The sequence below is a fragment of the Natator depressus genome, chromosome 11 (genome assembly GCF_965152275.1).
Source record: "Natator depressus isolate rNatDep1 chromosome 11, rNatDep2.hap1, whole genome shotgun sequence".
Lineage (NCBI taxonomy): Eukaryota > Metazoa > Chordata > Testudines > Cheloniidae > Natator > Natator depressus.
In genome coordinates, this window is record NC_134244.1 from 44,824,914 (window position 1) to 44,845,567 (window position 20,654).

The 20,654-nt window shown below is 41.2% G+C and overlaps 1 protein-coding gene across 5 annotated transcripts in view; it reads right to left on the reverse strand.

Annotated features, from left to right (window-relative positions):
- Positions 1 to 20,654, reverse strand: part of CCDC141 (coiled-coil domain containing 141) — a 153,450-nt gene that overhangs the window by 9,733 nt on the left and 123,063 nt on the right. For 4 of the 5 annotated variants that reach the window (XM_074967681.1, XM_074967680.1, XM_074967683.1 and 1 more), the window contains 4 exons: positions 18,867 to 18,992; positions 18,057 to 18,143; positions 12,567 to 13,453; positions 10,014 to 10,186 (listed from right to left, as the gene is read on the reverse strand). In XM_074967681.1, the coding sequence (XP_074823782.1) occupies positions 10,014 to 10,186; positions 12,567 to 13,453; positions 18,057 to 18,143; positions 18,867 to 18,992 (1,273 nt within the window). The remainder of the gene's footprint in view (positions 1 to 10,013; positions 10,187 to 12,566; positions 13,454 to 18,056; positions 18,144 to 18,866; positions 18,993 to 20,654) is intronic. The other variant, XM_074967685.1, reaches the window with a different exon arrangement.

Sequence of the window (20,654 nt, forward strand, 5' to 3'; positions counted from 1 at the left end):
ATCCAACCTCAACCTCCCCCACTGCAACTTGAGACCATTACTCCTTGTTCTGGCATCTGGTATCACTGAGAACAGTCTAGATCCATCTTCTTTGGAACCTCCTTTCAGGTAATTGAAAGCAGCTATCAAATCCACCCTCATTCTTCTCTTCTGCGGACTAAATAATCCCAGTTCCCTCAGCCTCTCCTCACAAGTCATGTGCTCCAGACCCCTAATCATTTTTGTTGCCCTCTGCTGGACTCTTTCTAATTTTTCCACATCCTTCTTGTAGCGTGGGGCCCAAAACTGGACACAGTACTCCAGATGAGGCCTCACCAGTGCTGAATAGAGGGGAATGATCACGTCCCTCGATCTGCTGGCAATGCTCCTACTTATACAGCCCAAAATGCCATTAGCCTTCTTGGCAACAAGGGCACACTGTTGACTCATATCCAGCTTCTCATCCACTGTAACCCCTAGGTCCTTTTCAGCAGAACTGCTGCCTAGCAGCTCGGTCCCTAGTCTGTAGCAGGGCATGGAATTCTTCCGTCCTATGTGCAGGACTCTGCACTTGTCTTTGTTGAATCTCATCAGATTTCTTTTGGCTCAATCCTCTAGGTCCCTCTGTATCCTATCCCTACCCTCCAGCATATCTACCACTCCTCCCAGTTTAGTGTGATCTGCAAACTTGCTGAGGGTGCAATCCACGCCATCCTCCAGATCGTTAATGAAGATATTGAACAAAACCGGCCCCAGGACTCACCCTTGGGGACTCCACTTGATACTGGCTGCCAACTAGACACAGAGCCATTGATCACTACCTGTTGAGCCCGATGACCTAGCCAGCTTTCTATCCACCTTATAGTTCATTCATCCAACGCATACTTCTTTAACTTGTGGCAAGAATCCTGTGGGAGACCGTATCAAAAGCTTTGCTAAAGTCAAGGAACAACACGTCCACTGCTTTCCCCTCATCCACAGAGCCAGTTATTTCATCATAGAAGGCAATTTGGTTAGTCAGGCATGACTTGCCCTTGATGAATCCATAGTGACTGTTCCTGATCACTTTCCTCTCCTTGAAGTGCTTCAGAATTGATTCCTTGAGGACCTGCTCCATGATTTTTCCAGGGTCTGAGGTGAGGCTGACTGGCCTGTAGTTCCCCCCCCCTTCCCTTTTTTAAAGATGGGAACTACATTAGCCTTTTTCCAGTCATCTGGCACCTCCCCCGATTGCCATGAGTTTTCAAAGATAATGGCCAATGGCTCTGCAATCACATCAGCCAACTCCCTTATCACCCTTGGATGCAGTGCATCCAGCCCCATGGACTTGTGCTCGTCCAGCTTTTCTAAATTGTCCTGAACCACTTTTTACTCCACAGAGGGCTGGTCACCTTCTCCCCATACTCCTCCCCATCCCATTAGCCACCAAGGCTGGAAGCAAGTTTAGAGCCTCTTTGAAAAGAGCTCCCCACCCCCAGGTCTTCAGTAGTATAACACTCCCATTTCAATCTCTAAAGGTCTAGAGCAGGGGTTCTCAAACTGGGGGTTGGGACCCCTAAGGGAGTCATGAGGTTATTACCGGGGGAGGGGGGGTGGTCACGAGCTGTCAGCCTCCACCCCAAACCCCACTTTGCCTCCAGCATTTATAATGGTGTTAAATATGGTCACACTCAGAGGCTTGCAGCGTGAAAGGGGTCACTAGTACAAAAGTTTGAGAACCACTGGTCTAGAGAATAGTGGACCTGAAATCTGTCCCTGGTTCCAGGTTGTCTTTTGCCCATCTATCACCCCAGATTAATGTAACTCTTGGACGTGAAAGGGATTTCACATTGGGAGAAACAAAGTAATTATTTCTGCAACAGGTTGCTTAAAGAAAAAACAAAACCAAAACCAGCACAGCAGCTCTTTGGGGGGGGGGGGGGGGGGCTGGGAGAAGCATAGAGGTTTAAAATGTTTAGATATAGGCTCAACAGAGAGGATTCATCACATGGGTCATCAGGTACCCCACTTTCCCCACCGCAACTTTAGTGATAATAAAAGTATATGAAATTGCATTTCACATTCCAGTTTGTCCATCCCACCTGGTACATCACTAATCTCTCCTGCCTGGGACTAACATTTCAGATCTGTGAACAGCAGCTCCAACTTCTAGTTAAGAAACAAAAAGTTTCTCCAGCACCCAGCACATGGAAATTCCCTGAGAAATTATGGTGTGCTGACTCACTGCTGAGGTGCTGCTCAGCCAATATTCAGTCATGGGGGAAATCCCAACCCAGGATGCCTTCTTGGCTAGTAACAGAAGCTTTATTCCAGGAACTATACAAAGGAATGCTAAAGCTGCTATGGCCACCTGTTCTGGAGCACTCTTAAAACTCAGACAGGCTCTGGCACTCAGGATAACAAGGGTCAGCCCTGCATGCAATGGTGGAACTTTTTAGTGCTCAACGACACATGACTAGAACTCCTGCCCCTTGTCTATAACCAAGCTCTGCGATACAACAGCATTTGCTCCAACCCCTCAGACAGAGGCAAACACCTACAAGACCTCTATCAAGCATTCTTACAACTACAATACCCACCTGCTGAAGTGAAGAAACAGATTGACAGAGCCAGAAGAGTACCCAGAAGTCACCTACTACAGGACAGGCCCAACAAAGAAAATAACAGAACACCACTAGCCATCACCTTCAGCCCCCAACTAAAACCTCTCCAACGCATCATCAAGGATCTACAACCTATCCTGAAGGACGACCCATCACTCTCACAGATCTTGGGAGACAGGCTAGTCCTTGCTTACAGACAGCCCCCCAACCTGAAGCAAATACTCACCAGCAACCACACACCACACAACAGAACCACTAACCCAGGAACCTATCCTTGCAACAAAGCCCATTGCCACTGTGTCCATATATCTATTCAGGGGACACCATCATAGGGCCTAATCACATCAGCCACGATATCAGAGGCTCGTTCACCTGCACATCTACCAATGTGATCTATGCCATCATGTGCCAGCAATGCCCCTCTGCCATGTACGTGGATCAAACTGGACAGACTCTATGTAAAAGAATAAGTGGACACAAATCAGATGTCAAGAATTATAACATTCAAAAACCAATTGGAGAACACTTCAATCTCTTTGGTCACTCGATTACAGACCTAAAAGTTGCAATTCTTCAACAAAAAAACTTCAAAAACTGACTCCAATGAGAGACTGCTGAACTGGAATTAATTTGCAAACTGGATACAGTTAACTTAGGCTTGAATAGAGACTGGGAGTGGATGGGTCTTTACACAAAGTAGAGCTATTTCTCCTTGTTTATTTCCCCCACCCCCACCGTTCCTCAGACGTTCTTGTCAACTGCTAGCAATGGCCCACCTTGATTTTCACTACAAAAGGTTTTTTCCCCGCTCTCCTGTTGGTAGTAGCTCACCTTAAGTGATCACTCTGGTTACAGTGTGTACGGTAACACCCACTGTTTCATGTTCCCTATGTATATAAATCTCCCCGCTGTATTTCCCACTGAATGCATCCCATGAAATGAGCTGTAGCTCACGAAAGCTTATGCTCAAATAAATGTGTTAGCCTCTAAGGTGCCACAAGTCCTCCTTTTCTTTTTGCGACTAACAGGGCTGCTACTCTGAAACCTGCCCCTTTAAAAGCAACCTGCCTTTCTTCCGCCAAACGCCAGAGCCCGGTTACAAGCAGAGCCCCGCTGATAAGCGCGGGATGAGCCATACCTTCAGCAGCTTCCGCCCTGAGAGGAAAACACACCTTCCCCGCCAGCCCCAGCCTCAGCCTCAGCCCCCGCTCCCTCTGTCCCCGCCCCCGCCCCCGCCCCCGCCCCCGCGCCCGCGCCCGCGCCAAGGAAAGCCCTGAGCCTTCCCCAGCGCCGTTCCCGCGCTGACTCGCCCCCGCCCGCACCTGCTCCCGCTGACGGCCGAGAGCCGCGGGGCGCCTTCTGGAGACATTAACCCCTTCCCTCCCGCCCTCTGGCCACGGGCTCACCGACCTGTTTCAACCCCACAAGATGCCACACAGCCGGGCAGTCTCTTTCGCTCGCCCTTTTAATGAGCAGAGGGTTTGGGTGGTCGCTACGTTTCTTAAGTAATTATAACATTGCTGGCTCAAACCCAGTTTTCAGGGGGCAGGTCTAGCGTTACACGGGGGTCAGGTTTAAAACAGTCACTCCCCCAGCGTCCGACCCTTCTGCATGCCTGTCAGTGGTCCCAGAGCGGGGGCCGGGGGCCATGCAGCCTGCCCAAAACCCAGCTCCCGAGGGAAAGGGCTGAAAGCAAAATGGTGGGTTTGAAATGATGGCTGGGATGTTTGACGAGGCCAGAGTAAACCCTTCTGCGGCTAGGAGAGGTAACAAGCAATCAGAGCCTGGAGCCCTCACGCTGTTTGTCCTGAACAGACGCTAGCTGCGGTTTCCAGCAGATAGTTTTCAGAGCTCATTAGGCTCAGTGAACAGAGAGTCTCCACACGGTCTGTTTGCCATCAGGACATTTGGCAACAATCAGCACGTATGACACCTTGGCTTGGCAATCCCAGTATTAACACTTGGAAGAGGCCCTTCAGTGTCCCGCAAAATGCGGTCTCTTTGTTTATTGGCAAACAGCCACAGAGAACCTGAGTACCAGGCAGCGATTAAAAGAACCCTATCTGTAAAATTGTGATTTAAATATCTTCTCACTTCACTAAAATAAAAGTATTTTCAAAATTTTTCTTCATCTAAGTTGCACTTCAGTCTGCCCCCATGCAGCAATACTGTAAATATCATATCGCCCAGCCCATCTATTGTGTACTCCTAAAAAATAATCATGTATTTCAGGTTTCAGAGTAGCAGCTGTGTTAGTCTGTATCCACAATAAGAACAGGAGTACTTGTGGCACCTTAGAGACTAACAAATTTATTTGAGCGTAAGCTTTTGTGAGCTACAGCTCTCTAAGGTGCCACAAGTATTCCTTTTCCTTTCATGTATTTCAGTTACTAAAGCTGGCTTATTTCTCTCTGACTTTTCTTTTTCTGGGCCAAAATTTGAAGTATTTATTTAGGCAAAAATCTCATGGAAAGCTGTGTGAATTTTGGGTGAGAGATGACCAAATAAGGACTGCACAATTTAGTTCCATATCTAGAATTATTTTTATTAGGGCTGTCAAACTATTAAAAAAATTAATCACAATTAAGCACATCCTTAAGCACTTTTTTAATTGCACTGTTAAACAATAAAATATTTAAATATTTCTGGATGTTTTCTACATTTTCAAATATATTGATTTCAATTACAACATAGAATACAAAGTGTACAGTACTCACTTTATATTTATTTTTGATTACAAATATTTGCACTCTAAATGAAAGAAATGATAGTTTTCAATTCACCTAATACAAGTACTGTAGTGCAATATTTTTTATCGTGAAAGTTGAACTTACAAATGTAGAATTATGTACAAAAAATAACACAATGTAATAAATAAAACAATGTAAAACTTTAGAGCCTACAAGGCCACTCAGTCCTACTTCAGCCAATCACTCAGATAAACAAGTTTGGTTACAATTTGCAGCAGATAATGCTGCCCGCTTCTTGTTTACAATGACACCTGAAAGTGAGAACAGGTGTTCGCATGGCACTGTTGTAGCCATGCTGATGACAGGTTCTGCTCAATAACTATCCAAAGCAGAGCGGACCGATGCATGTTCATTTTCATTATCTGAGTCAGATGCCAATAGCAGAAGGTTGATTTTATTTTTCGGTGGTTTGGGTTCTGTAGTTTCTGCACCCGAGTATTGCTCTTTTAAGAATTCTGAAAGCATGCTCCACACCTCGTCCCTCTCAGATTTTGGATGGCACTTCAGATTCTTAAACCTTGAGCCGAGTGCTGTAGCTATTTTTAGAAATCTCACATTGGTACCTTCTTTGCCTTTTGTCAAATCTGCTTTTGAAAGTTTTCTTAAAATGAACATGTGCTGGGTCATCATCTGAGACTGCTATAACATGAAATATATGGCAGAACACGGGTAAAACAAAACAGGAGACATAGAATTCTCCCCCATGGAGTTCAATCACAAATTTAATTAACGCATTTTATTTTAACAAGCATCATCAGCATGGAAGCATGTCCTCTGAAATGGTGGCTGAAGCATGAAGGGGCATATGAATGTTTAGCATATCTGGCATATAAATACCTTGCAAGGCCAGCTACAAAAGTGCCATGTGAATGCCTGTTCTCACTTTCAGGTGACATTGTAAATAAGAAGCAAGCAGCAGTATCTCTTATAAATGTAAACAAACTTGTTTGTCTTAGTGATTGGCTGAACAAGAAGTTGTACTGAGTGGACTTGTAGGCTCTAAAGTTTTACATTGTTTTGTTTTTGAGTGCAGTTATGTAACAAATTACATTTGTAAGTTACACTTTCATGATAAAGAGATTGTACTACAGTACTTGTATGATATGAATTGAGAAATACTATTTCTATTATAATTTTTACAGTGCAAATATTTGTGATAAAAAATAATATAAACTGAGCACTGTATACTTTGTATTCTGTGTTGTAATAGAAATCAATGTATTTTAAAATGTAAAAAAAATCCAAAATATTTAATACATTTAAATTGGTATTCTATTAACAGTGCAATTAATCACGATTAATTTTTTTAATCATGATTAATTTTTTTGAGTTAATCATGTGAGTTAACTGTGATTAATCAACAGCCCTGATTTTTATTTTATTTTATTTTTTGGTAGAAAGAAACATAAGAAGGGCCATATTGGGTCAGACCAATGGTCCATCTAGCCCAATATCCTGTCTTCCGACAGTGGCCAATGTCAGGTGCTTTAGACGGAATGAACAGAACAGGGCAATTAGAGAGTGATCCATCCCCTGTCATCGAGTCCCAGTTTCCAGCAGGTGGATATGCAGGGACACCCAGAGCATGGTGTTGCATCCCTGACCAATTTGCATGTGCTTGATTAAAAAGGAAAGCTGATCTTTTGACAAGGAAAGCAAGCATCCTGGGCCCAATCTTGCTGCCTTTAAAACACCGGCAAGACTCCAGGGGCTGCTGGACGGGTGGCCAGCACGTCCCTTGGCCCACGCCGCTTTCTGTAGCCCCCATTGGCCAGTGGGAGCCACGATCGGCTGAACCTGTGGACGCGGCAGGTAAACAAAGCGGCCTGGCCCGCCAGGGGCTTTCCCTGAACAAGCAGTGGACCAGCGTTGAGAACCACTGATCTAGACCCAAGTATCTAAACATAAATCTACCTCAAATTTCTTTTCTATCCCATAGTAGTGACAGAAGAACTTAACTGCAAGCCCAGGTCTCCCATCTGCATGCACCTTCCTTTCCCCAAGGGGTTTGCACTTTGGCTGGGATCCCATACCAGCCAGGGCTGATCTCCTAAAGAAGTGTTTTTTAACCTTTTTAATGCCTTCCTAAACTGTGTCTCAAGAGATCTCAAGGACTGGTGCCATACATTCTTGGGCAGTTAGCCTGGCTCCCTCCTCCCCCATCACCCACTGCAGCTATGCTGCTATTTTTAGCATGCTAGCTAAATCAAAACTAACCTGTGTACATCCATCCAAATTACAGTTCCAGCTGCAGTGTAGACATACTCTAGGAGACTCAACATGTTTGCCCATATCTGCACAGAAAATGGGCTGGTACAAAAATAAGCCCGTGGCTTTCAGTCTGTGGGGAAAATTCATGGTGAAAGTCAAATTACCCTCTTGGTGGGGGTTTTGACTTTAGAATCCACTCAGCAATGCAATAATTCAATCTAAACCAGTATGATAAAAAGTGCTAAAAGAACTGGCGCTGAATTAGACACAGCACCTTTTCATGTAGTGATTGCAAAACTGCTGGCTTTCTGCTGGCCTCCAGAATTCTGTTTATTGTAAATGGAGATCAGGCAGTCAGGCACTGATATTTCAACAACAGGCAAAATGTGAAATGCATTACGTCATGTTGGAGGGACATTTTGGTTTGTTTTATCTCAGTGCTTATTATAATGCACATGCAAGTTGGATTCTCCACGTGGTTGTTTTTTAGCAATGAACATGGATATAATCACATGGAAACAAATACAAAACTGATTTTTTCTTCTGTAAAAATTCAAAAACATTCAAGAGGTTAGTAATTATTAAATTAGTTTATTGTAAAATGAAAACTACATTTCCTGAAAAGTACTAAAGGGTATGGCTTGCTTACTTAGAAGAATCTTTATGAAACAAAATTTACATGAGATGGCTGGACTTAGGGGTAATACAAATTCTATTCATAGTATGTTGTCTTCCCCCATCCTGCCAGCTCCCCCTTTCCCTGCTGCTAGGGTATGTTGCCTTGAGGACGTCTCCTGTTTCAAAGTTACAAGATTTTAATAGAATTGCAGCCACTGGGCCAAAAATCCAAATGTTTGTCTCTGGCTTCATTGGCCCCCTGGTATTTGAAATATAGATTCTGTTCAGATTATGTTGTACAGTCAAGAATGTAAATTTTGTAAGAGATTGTAAGTCTCTCTCCACCCCTTATAAATTTCCCACACAAGCAAATTCATTATGTGAAAGCAGTAAATTAAGGATAAAAGAAAAACATTCAAATGTTCACCTACTGCTTTTAGTGTATGAATAGATGTGTCTAAGTTTCATAAGAAATAGCAGGAATTAATAAATTGAATATCTCACCCATTAAGTAGGCTAATAAATTATGGGCAAAGTCTTCCAGTGGCATAATTATTTTTCTTGCCTTTGTCAAAAACCTTAACTAAATTATTCTTTGAATCAAAGCTATTACACTGACACAACTATGTTTATAATAAAACAATATTTTGCTTGTCCTTATCAGAAGTGAAATGTAACATATGCAAGCAAATTCCTCTTTTGAATGTTACAGCTTTAAAGTTGCAGCTCATTTCTCATTGCAGTAGTTAAGTGAAAACTCACAGAAAAATCCTTCCTTTTTGTTTTATCGTTTATCCTACTGCACACACTAGCCAACCCTTTGAGTATATCCCTTGATCTCTTTGAAAACAATTTATTAAAAAGGAATTAAAAATGAGCTCAAGGTCCAATGCATAGAAGATTATCTGTCCCTTTTCATGTTAACAGGTGGAAGTATAAAACATCTATATCTTTCATTTAACATTTTATAAGAGAAAAAAGGATCATAAGAATTATGCCATATATGGAGGCAGTGGGTACATAGGATAGCTAAGTATATTGAAAAAGTCTTACTTTGAAAAGATCTGGTTGTCATGGGAATATTGTAAAAACAGGGGCTACTTCTCTTACTTAACCATCACTGACAACAAGGGGGCAGAGCCTCAGCTGGAGAAGGTTAGCAAAGCTTCACTGACTTCAGTGGAACTATGAGAATTTACAGTAGCTGAGGCTCCATCCCCTTGCTTTAAAGTCACTCAAACAAGGCACGTTTTATTAAGCAGAGCCCTTGTATTTAAAACAGAAGGTAGCTATCTGGTATATGCCAGTGCAGCTATGAATATTACAATGATGTACTGTATGGGTTTGAGTAGCTACACCATACCAAGAGACATTTAAAGTGTACATGAGAAAAATGTCACCAGAAACAACACATTTTGATATAATAAGCATCATGCTATATGCATTGATTTGAGCACCATGTTCCTGGATGCGCTTTGACACATGATCTCTACAAACAGCACAATTTGTAAGATTTTTTATTAAGTCTAAGCCATCTTGTTTTAGAGTGCAAAACTATGTCCATCATCCCAACTAAATTTTAAACTAAACATTAATATGCTAAAGGAAGATGAACATCTGATGTAGCAGTGGCATTAACAAAACATCCAGTGTGACACAGAAGCAGATTGGTACAGTCTGTGAAAGGTGCAGTGGAAGATAACTGATTTATTGTTGCCTCAGTCTGTGAGAATTAAGTCCCGGTGCTGTCAGTATCACACTTACTATGTGAATAGCCAGTACATTAGTGATACACTAATATAGATAACACACAGCATTGTCCAGTCTATTCTTGTGATAGGTGGCTTGTTACCTTTCACATGGAGGATGGCACTTGATGAGATAGTGCCACTAGAATTTTTAGCCCGAACAACATAGAGGCCAGCATCTGCATCACACACCTTCTGAATGAACAAAGCATGCTTTGTCTCCTTTTGTAAAAGCTTTAAGTGCTCATCTGCAGTCAATTTCTGGCCCTTCTTGTACCTGAAGCAGAGAGTCAGTTTTCAAGTCAGGTTTACATCAGTGTTTGCTGAAGCAGAATTTGCTGATTTCAGACAACCTCTACAATAATGTTAGCAGTAACAGTAATTGCTAGTGGCCACTCCCCAATTCCCCCCATTTATACCAGTTATATTTAAACGAGAGATGCAAAAGAGCTATCATGTTGTGTAATGTTAGAAAAGATACAAATGGGTGCCCTGATCCAGTGACCTGCGCTTTACAGGCTGACACTACTATGCCGCCTCATTGGCGGCAATGGGGTTCTGCAGAGACCAGCTTGCAAGATTGGGTGCTAGGTTTCCTGTTTGAGAATTTTTGGTTTTATTTTTAAATAAAACCTTGCTAAAAAAGGGTTAAATTCACCTATGTCTAAAGGGCCTGTAGAAGACCCTGTGCATCATGTAAGCCCTGTAAAGGCTGAAGTGAGTCTTAAATGGTGCCCAAAGCGTCACGCAAGTCCTCCAAGGAAGGATGGTTTGGTGGCTAAGCCACTGGATAAGGACTTGGGAGACCCAGGTTAAATTCCCTGTTCAGATTCCTGCGTGAACTTGGGCAAGTCACTTAGGCCCACATCCTCAGAAGCATTTAAATACCTAGTCCAAAGAAATCAATGGAAGTCAGGCACCTTTGAGGATTTGGGCTTTAGTCTCTGTGTGTCTCACTTCCCCTCCTGTAAAATTGGGATAAGAACATGAAAGACAGTGAGGCACCCAGATAACTATGGTGAGGATGTAAGTACCTTAGATAGATAAGACAGAGACACATACATAGAAATTTCAGCCAGAGAAAACAGAAAGAGAGCATATGAGGCTGGTGTTCCTCTCACTTATACCAGTGTAAAGCTGGTGTAATTCAATTGGGCCAGGTTCTGAGCTAGTGAAAATTAGTGTAGCTTCACTGACTTCAGGGATCTATGCCAATTTACACCACCAGAAGATCTGGCCCACTGATTTCAATGGTGGTACTGCTGATTTACTTTCTGTAAGGTAGGCCCTAATTGTCTGATTCTGTAGTTTCTACATATACTACATTTAACATTGCCAACATGCAAAACTGCCATTCCTGTTATATGTCTGTTAAAATATATAAATCTGCGCAATCAAAATTGGATACAATGATTCTGGACTGACATTTTATTGTAAAAAAATCCACTTTCACTATTTTCATAAAATTGTGGCTTGAGAAATGTTCAACTTAAAGTTTATTTTGAAAAACAAGTAAAAATCCCAGCAACATATTCTTTTGTGTGTGAATCAATGTTTAAAAACTGAATTGTAAAGACATCAGCAATACCTTTTCAAAGTGTAAGAGACAGGGATTAAAAACTGATGACTGTGTTACTGATATAGGCAGAATGTACTGAGTGTTTCAGTATTTGATGTGTTTTGCAATTCTTCAGGGAAAATTCAGATTATTAAAAGACTTCCAAAAATAAATTGTACTTGGTATGTGATAGTTTATGGTACGTGGTAAACACTCTCTCTCTTTGCAAATGGAAAAATGTTTCTCTATCGGTCTCTGCTTTCCATTGTAGTGCTAGGTATTGCAAAAACTTGGACTAAAATAGCTCCAGGTGCATGGACCCCCATTAGCAAATTAAAACAGAGGTTCTCTATGGGAATTTGGAGAAAATAAGTGGATGATATGGCAAGGGAAATTAGAGTTGGGTTTTATTAAAATAAACCAGCACATAAAGTTCTAAAGACTACTTTATTGTGAAATCTTCTGGACCCTCCATCACTCTCTTACAATCTTTAGTAAAGGATTTATCAAAAGATTTTTTTTACTCTGAAGACATATTTATATTTCTCACTCATAAAAGTTCTTACAAATGTAATAAAAACAACCTACTTTTGATTGTTAAAAATTGTGCATGGGAAATGTGCAGCAGACAGAGTGAATATTCAGTGAAAAACTGGACTTCCTTGTGTATAGGCTTATTTTCTTTGCATTCAGTCTCTCCATTTTTTGGGAAGAGGGGATGCTTGCAAGTAGCAGGCACACTGATAAGGAATTCACCTACAGTAAGTTGGCTCTGAAGGGGGAATTTTCTTTCACAATCATTTTAAAAAGTGGAAAGTTACACTGAAAAATAATATAACAGAAAAAAGTGTTTGATGTGTTTGCATTTGAAAATAAATCTTTGCTGCTCTGATTATTCATAGAGTTGACAGCAGCGATATTATTTCAAGTGGGTTAACTGAAAAAAAATTTTTCTTTGCAAATGGAACCATGCAGAAGTGTGGAGTGATATGGATAACAAGCAATGCTCTCTAATTTTCAGATTAGTACACACAGTTATACATAGTGCAATGTGTATTTCAATAGGTATATTTAGTTTTTCTCATTATAAGCTACCCACCATGTCAGTGAAGGCTCAGGAAATCCTGCTACTTCTACTTCCAAAGTCACCGGAGAACCTTCCATGACGGTTACATTGGACAGCAGTTTGGAGAAGTTAGGCGCCTGTCCAGATAGGCTGACCATGCTTTTCTTTTCTGATGCACTTTTAATCTCTTCTTGGGGGACCATCTGCCTTTGACAGCTTCTGGTGGCGTCTGATTGAAACATGAGACTCGAGAATGCAACAGGCAAAGCATGCAGCCTATCTTGGGTTTTAGTAAAGTTATTAATGTCATGCAATTGTTCTTGTGTTTCTGTCATGCTTCGGTGAGCTTCATTGTCTTGTATATGTGTCTCACACATGTCACTCATCATGCTATATGCAGGCTTTGCATGTATTGTGCAGGAAGCAGTAATGTTTTCAGGTATTTCTGGTGAAGTACAAGTCAAAGGAGATTCCACTCCAAATTTTGGATAGCGATCTATGGTAGATGGGAAAAATCTCTCTAACTCATCTGATGTGGTTTCCCTTCTATGATTTGAAGTGTCAGCATAAGCAACAGGTGTTAAGAGATCAGACTCATCAGTCATTCTTTTACTGCCAGTGTTTATCTGCATTTGCAAGCTATAGGAGCTGACATGCAGACTATGAGAACTACAGCAGGGCTGCTCTTCCAGATCAGCTTCAGAATGTAGGAGGTAGGATTCAGGCATCTCAGAAAGCAAGGGCAAAGAGATATCATCAGGTGATATACATTTATATTCTTCCCTGGAGGGCATTTCTTCTGGCAGGAGCTCAGTCTGTAAATTATCCTCTTTGGCAGAAGGAGACAGCGCCATATCCTGTGAAACAAAATCCTCACCAGCTGGGCAGACAACTGAAATATCAGCCAGTCTCGTCTCTTCCTTAAAAATAGAACAAAAAGAGAGAACAAGTTACTGTAGCGCACATCCATATTTTCATACGCAAGTTAGCAAAAATATTTGGAATATTACTTCTTATTAAACTCAATCCACTCTGGGAAGCAGGAAGAAATTCGTGTGGCAGAGAATCAAAGCAGAAAATTTGCAGTTAGGTAACAGGAGCTCCAAACAGCATGCATACAGTCTGAAAGGAAATACAATCTGAACACTTTATATTTTTATTGATATAGCACCTAATATCAATGTACAGGCTTTTGTGTGAACAGGTGTCAGCCAGTAGATTCCCTGTGCCCTGTGTTTACATGGGTGTTTGTTAATCTGCTACTGCTTTGTGAATGGTCACCATAGTAACATGGTATAGTATCTATTTCCTGCATGAGTTTGACTGTACCATTCCTTCTTTATTATAGTGAAGTTACTGGGGCCTTTGATTCTCTTGGGAAGAGAGTGGCTGGTTGCAGTTTGTGGGTTTAGGAGCTAGACCAGCAGGTTTAAGGAATTTTTAGAACATTTTAAATCTTTTTGTTTTCTGGTCAGTTGACTCAGACCTTGCCTGAATCATTACTGGGAGCAAAAACATTACTATTATTTTAATATTATAAGCTCAGGTCCAAATATAGATGAATTTTCTCTAATCATATTCACATAAAGTAGTTGCACGTGGCACATGATTGCACAATTGCAGCTGCAAACCAGCATGGATGTAGGCCTGGTCTACACTTGAAAATTAGGTCAGATTAGAAAATCCACACCCTTGAGTGACATAGTTAAGCTGACCTTAGTCCCTGTGTAGACAGCACTAGGTTGACAGAAGAACTCTTCCGTTGACCTAGCTACTGCCTCTCGGGGAGGTGGATTACCTATGCCAACGGGAGAAGAGCTCCTATTGGTGTAGGTAGGTGTTTACAATGAAACTGTGCCACTGTAGCATTTCAAGTGTAGGTAAGCCCCTAGTCTGGTTTATTTAATTGCTTCTGTGCCTGGATCTGGCCAGGGCTTTGTACAATGGCAACTGTGAAAGGTGCAATCACATACCCATCCATCCCAGTAAAGTACATTTGAACCAAAGCTCCGGGAAGGTATTTTGAGAGCACAATCCCTTTCTTGTTGTCCAGTGCTGCTGTTAAGCTCTGTACAAAATATTTCATCAATCAGCCAAGTGCATTAATTGAATGTATAGGTCTCCAATTTTCTGTCACCTATCTCCATCCACCACACATATTGTCACTAACAAATGAGCACATGAAGTTGAAGGCTGTGGTGATTCACTACACAGACACATCAGTCTCTTTTGGTGAACTGACTGGAAAAAGCAGGAGTTCTACTACTTTTATTCTGCCTGAAATGATTAATTTGGTCATGAAATGAAGTGGGCTTGGAATTCATTTTCTATAAACATCCACCATTTGATGAACTCTAACCTCACAAATATCATTTAAAAGAGAATAGAAAATGGGTGTGAACATGGCAAATAAAAATTTCAGTTCTTAATTTGCTGAAAAGTATGTGAATGGATTGCCCCTGCTATTCACTCAGATCTAATCAAGACTACTGCATCAAGCCAAGATGTTAGGGTTGGAGATATTGTCAATTGTTTATTAGAGTGGTGATTAATTGCTAACTGGACATATCAAACTCATTTGACCTTCTGATATTGTCACATATACCTGTTTCAGCTTCAGTCCTGCCCAGGCTTGCACATCATTAAGCCCTGAGGCTGTATCTGGGGTTCCAGAGACCAAGATCAGATTCTATGTACTCTATGTAGTATTTCAATAACAAAGTTAGACTAACTGTATTTATTAGACCAGAGTGAGAACCTCCTGGAAGAATATTAAAGCCTGAGCAGGCATATTTTAAAATGATAGGGCTAAGTAATTTCTAAACAGCTAGTCTCCAAGCTCTGAATGAAATCAATGGCCCAGGTCCTTCACCATAGTAAGGCTGCTTTGTTCCACTCCATCTATATGAAGTGACCCCAAAGTAGATATAGCCTACCATGGAAAGGCCACACCAACAAAGAGAATCTTTCAGTGGCATACAGCAGCTAGCCTAAAAGGCTGTGTAGCATCAGAAAAGAGGGTGTATATTGGGCTTTCCTGAACCCCAGCAATCTCCAGCTGCTGTAATGGCTGGTAGATGGGTTGACTGGCAACTGGAGTAAATTTGAGCATCCTTGAGGCTGCTCTAATTTATAGCGGGGATTTGGGCCTGGTGTGCAACAGACCCAGGAATGAGGAAGTACGAAGGTGTGTATGCCACAGCTAAGGACCAAGAGCATTTTTTGGAAGGCTGAATACTAATACTGAAATAACTGAATGGAACTGAGTCCCAAAACTTCAGGTGAAATCTTAGCTCTATTGATGTCTATAGCAAAACCTCCCACCGATTTCAATTGAGTCCCTATTGCACCCTGTAATTAAAAAAGGGAGCCCAGGCAACACTCGGTATTGGAAGGGGAGTAACACACAGTATGTTAATTAAGCTTACTTCCAGTTCATCAGCAGAAAGGAAGCCTTTTGTTTTTAAACAAACAGAGCTTATTGTTAGCTGTGTTGCACCAAGACTTCACGCAAGTTAGCTTGTAGCATTCTTCATCCATATTGTCAGATTGCCAAACAGAAATCTTAAACATTATCCATTATCAGCTATCCTGGTTTTCTTTTCTTTCTTTTTTTTTTTTTAAATTTTACTTGAATTTACCACCTCCCACCCTGAGGAATATTTCACATTATTATGGTGCTTTATTTACATGTACTTAGATGAATCAGGATCCTGAGGTTCCAATCTGTTCTTTATGGTAAAGAAATTAATACCAGTAATTTAAATATTTCTCTTGTATTGCTTGTCCCACTAAGTCCCATATTTAGGCACTAACAATTTGGGAGTTTTCGTATGCAATTTCTGTATATTCACTGAGTAAAAACAATTTAGTCCATTAAGATGCGTGAGCGTGTATTGTAATTCTTTGAGTCAGCCTTACTTGGTTCCATCATGCATTATCATCAGCATGCACAGTATTATTTGGTTATTTATTTCTGATCTCTACTGCATGTAACTCAGACAATAAAAAGGTGACTGAACTGTTTTCAGGTGAACATGAAGAGCAGGCTGATTTAGTGTTGTTGCATATTTGATGTAGAGCCTTGTACCAATTGCAGCACAGATTATGTATGACTTGTCACCATGCTGAACTGCTGACAGCTGTAATTGTGTTCCATCACATTTTCATTAGAAGCCTGCTCTGCTATCATTTACCCTGACACAAATCTGGAGTAACTCCTCTGACTTACTGGAATTACTCTGGACTTACATCAATGTAACAGAGCAGAAACTGATCCTAAAGATCAGTCTGTCAGCGTTTCAGCATCCTCTGTTAATTACTCAATTGTAGGGCAAAAGTCCTACTAGGACTTTTGAGACTAGGGCAGTGTGACAGACTGTACCTCGGGGGAAAACCCTACACCCCCATGTTCATCTTTATAAAATGATTGTGTGGTATCCAATGCAAAGTTTGTCATGTTGGGTGTCTTTGGAAGGCTCGTAATGCACTGAGCCTGGTTGTTATAATGATGTTATAGTAATTGTTACAGTAATGTTATGGTAAGGTTATAATTTCATGTATATAGTTATGAGGCTGAAAATGTAACCTCATGGCTTAAAGCAAGCCCATGCAAAAACTCTCTAAGAACAAAGAGGCAGTTCACACCTCAGCAGGGCATGGATGCGACAAACCCAGCCCAGCCTCACAGGAACAATGGACACTTGCTCAGGCAGCAACAAAAGAATCTGTTAGATCCTGGAGGGAGTCACCCCATCCCTTGGACAGTTTGGGATTGCAATGAGGTAATGCTCACCTGACTCTGAAGGGGCGGAGGGAGGGAGCCAAGAGGAAAGAAAGGACATGATAAAAGGGAGAGACATTTTGCCATGCTCTCTCTCTTCCGCCTACATCTACAGACATCACTACAACCAAGCGACTGAACCACTGATCAAAGGGGAGAGCCTGGCTGAAGAGCCAGCCTCTGGTGAGAAGCATCTAAGTTTGTAAGGACATTGAAATATTAAGATCAGCTTAGAATGCATTTTGCTTTTATTTCATTTGACCAAATCTGACTTGCTATGCGTTGACTTATAATCACTTAAATCTACATTTATAGTTAATAAACCTGTTTGTTTATTCTACCTGAAGCAGTGCATTCGGTTTGCAGTGTGTCAGAGACTCCCCCTGATTACAAGGCTGGTACATATAAATTTCTTTGTTAAATTAAGCTTGCAGCGTCCAGTGGGCATAACTGGACACTGCAAGACGGAGGTTCCTAGGGTTGTTTCTGGGACCGGAGATATTGGCTAGTGTCATTCGCTTGCAAGTAGGTGGGAGCAGCTTACATGCCAGAGGCTGTGCGTGAACAGCCTAGGAGTGGGGGTTCTCACAGCAGAGGAGGGTAAGGCTGGCTCCCAGAGTCAAGGATTGGAATGGCCTAGCAGATCAGTGGTCCAGACAACACCAGATGGGAACGTCAAAGGGAGAATTTGCTTACGTTTTGATTTTTAAAAATTAAATGTCAGAATGAACCGCAGATACCTTTTTAAGATGGGCAGTGAGAAGCATACTGTTGTTTTCCGTTTTAATTCTGATTTCTGGACTTTCAGTGAGTGTATCTGACTCCACCTACAAGGAAAAAAAATTAAAGCAACATAAATCATTTAGGTCTCCAGTACCCAAACATTTTGCTAGATAAAAGCACTAGTCTTTCAACTTTCAGTCTGGTTCAAATCCAGCCTGAGTTATGAGTGAAATATTTATATCTGCAATAATTTATTACATTGTCTGTTAGGAGAAATAAGAATGTGAGGATATCGGGGATTATTAAGAGTAAGGAACTAAAAGATTACCTTTAGTATCATAATAAGAGGAACCCCCCTAATATTATTCCCATGAGCCTTACTGTATTGTAAACAGACAGGGCAGAGTTAGACTCTACTCATGGGAAGGTGGAATCCTGCAGATACAGTCCCATGGAAAATAGGGAGAGGAGTAAGAAGAAACAGACGGAGATGGGAGTGGCAAGGAATAGAAATGGAGAAGAGGGATCAGCTGACTAAAATTGGATATTACAATTCCACTGAAGAGGATGTGACAGTCTCACTACTACACAGTGATTGGGAAGAGAAGAGGAACAAAGGAAAGGAAGAAGGGAGCAGAGCAAGTTGGACAGCAGGTAAGGGGAGGAAGAGGAGAAAATGGAAAGTGAAGGGATGGGGAAGAACTACACTGATCATGCCCATGTTGAGGGAAGCTTCCAGCCATTCGAAGCGATAAAGTACAGACCTTTTAGGAATGCACCAAAAATTTTAGTTTACACAAAGTTCCAGTGCAGAAAACTTTACTAACCTCTCGCTTTGCTTTGGTAACTTCCTTATATGTCTCCTGCCTGTTTCTTTCTAGTTTTCTTGGTATAGTGACTGACTCCTCAACAAAACCAGCTGTATCCGGTGTTTTTTCTTTTAATGCAGCTTCCTGTTATATAAAGAGAAACTTCAGGGACAGAGCACTACAAGGTAATAGTTGACTGTGTGTTACACTAACATCCTGTACATGGTGGTAAAGTAAACATTTGAAATATATACTACAATCTGTTACCAGCACAGTATAAATTGGTTATAGCAGACCTATTAGGCAAAGCCTGATTTGTCCATCTTACACAATATCCAGGATATGCATGGACCAAAGGTGACAGAAGCTTTTCGAGGGTAGGGAAACTGAAGACAGTATATGGAACTGTCTGGAGAGCTGACCTGTTTGGCAAGGAAGCTGGGAAACTTCAAGGAGACTGTTCCCAGAAACAGGGGCAGCAAAGGGAACATAAAATATTATGGAAATGGAACCTTTAGAAAGAGTGGATAACTAAAACGTGGGTATAGACTTTGGGGAGCTTGTTCTGGAAAGGAAGGAGCCATTAGAGAATCTCCAAGAAGTGCAATATGATTCTAAAAGTCTAGAGGATGGAGAGGAGAAAGTTCTCTCTTTCTCTAAAGCAACAGCCACATAGATGATCTGTTTGGCTTGGGAAACTAACTTTCTCCCTACTGTCTGGGCCCATATTACACAGAAATTTTACATCGATGATGTATCATTTTATTTTGGCTGACTGATTTGCATTTCTAGAATATTTTGTCATCTGAATACCTCTCGGAAGACTGCACAACCTCTTATAAATAGGCATGTGCATAGCATAAATTCAACCTACCATACTGTATTTTCTTAAGGCAGCATAAATCCTTTAGGAATTGGTAAGACAGAAATCTAGACTTTAGCTTCAAAGGACACCAACATGCTGCAAACCAAGGAAAGCCAGAAACTCTATAGTTACAGTTTTATACTTATCACTTCAGCTGAGTGGAGTAAAGTTACCGTCCTGAATAAGTCTCTCTAGCAAAAATGCTGCCTTATCATTTTTCCATTCAACTAAGAATACCATCACATGTAGAAAACTGCTCTAGAGTGCACTGCAGTGCTCTTCCTAGAAGCTAGTTCATTTTTCCAGAAACAATCTTTTATATTTCCCTTGAAAAAAACCCAAAGTGATTTTCCTTTTAATATTTGACAGCCATGTCAGATTACCTTTGACAGTGTAAGGTGACCTTGGTGTGTGTGTGTGTGTGTGAGATTTTATTGCTTTTTAAAAAAAAGATTAAAAAGGAATCAATCCTGTTGGCTGAGAGCACTGTGTATATATTCAGACACTTTACTGAATGAGTTATTCATTAAAAGATGCAGGTGAAAGCCAGTCAGACATATTGTGAATGGACTATACGAGTATTAGTTTAATCTCTGAGAACACAACACATCTCAGGAAAGGAATATCTTCCATTTGGTGAAGAGTACAGGTTGAGGAATAATCCTCTCTTTCTCTCTCTTTCAAACAAATTTCACCTCTGGTACTATTCCTTTTGACTGGTTAGAACTTATTTCTCTGAACATTCTAAGAGTGTTATCAAAATAAAAGGTTACAATGATCAGTTAAGAGCATTTGATGGTCCCTAGCTGAGCATCTGACTTGATGTGCATTTGTTATTGTCATAAATATAAAGGGAAGGGTAAACCCCTTTAAAATCCCTCCTGGCCAGAGGAAAAAAGGGTTAAGAAAAGGGTTAAGAAGCTAAAGGTAACCTCGCTGGC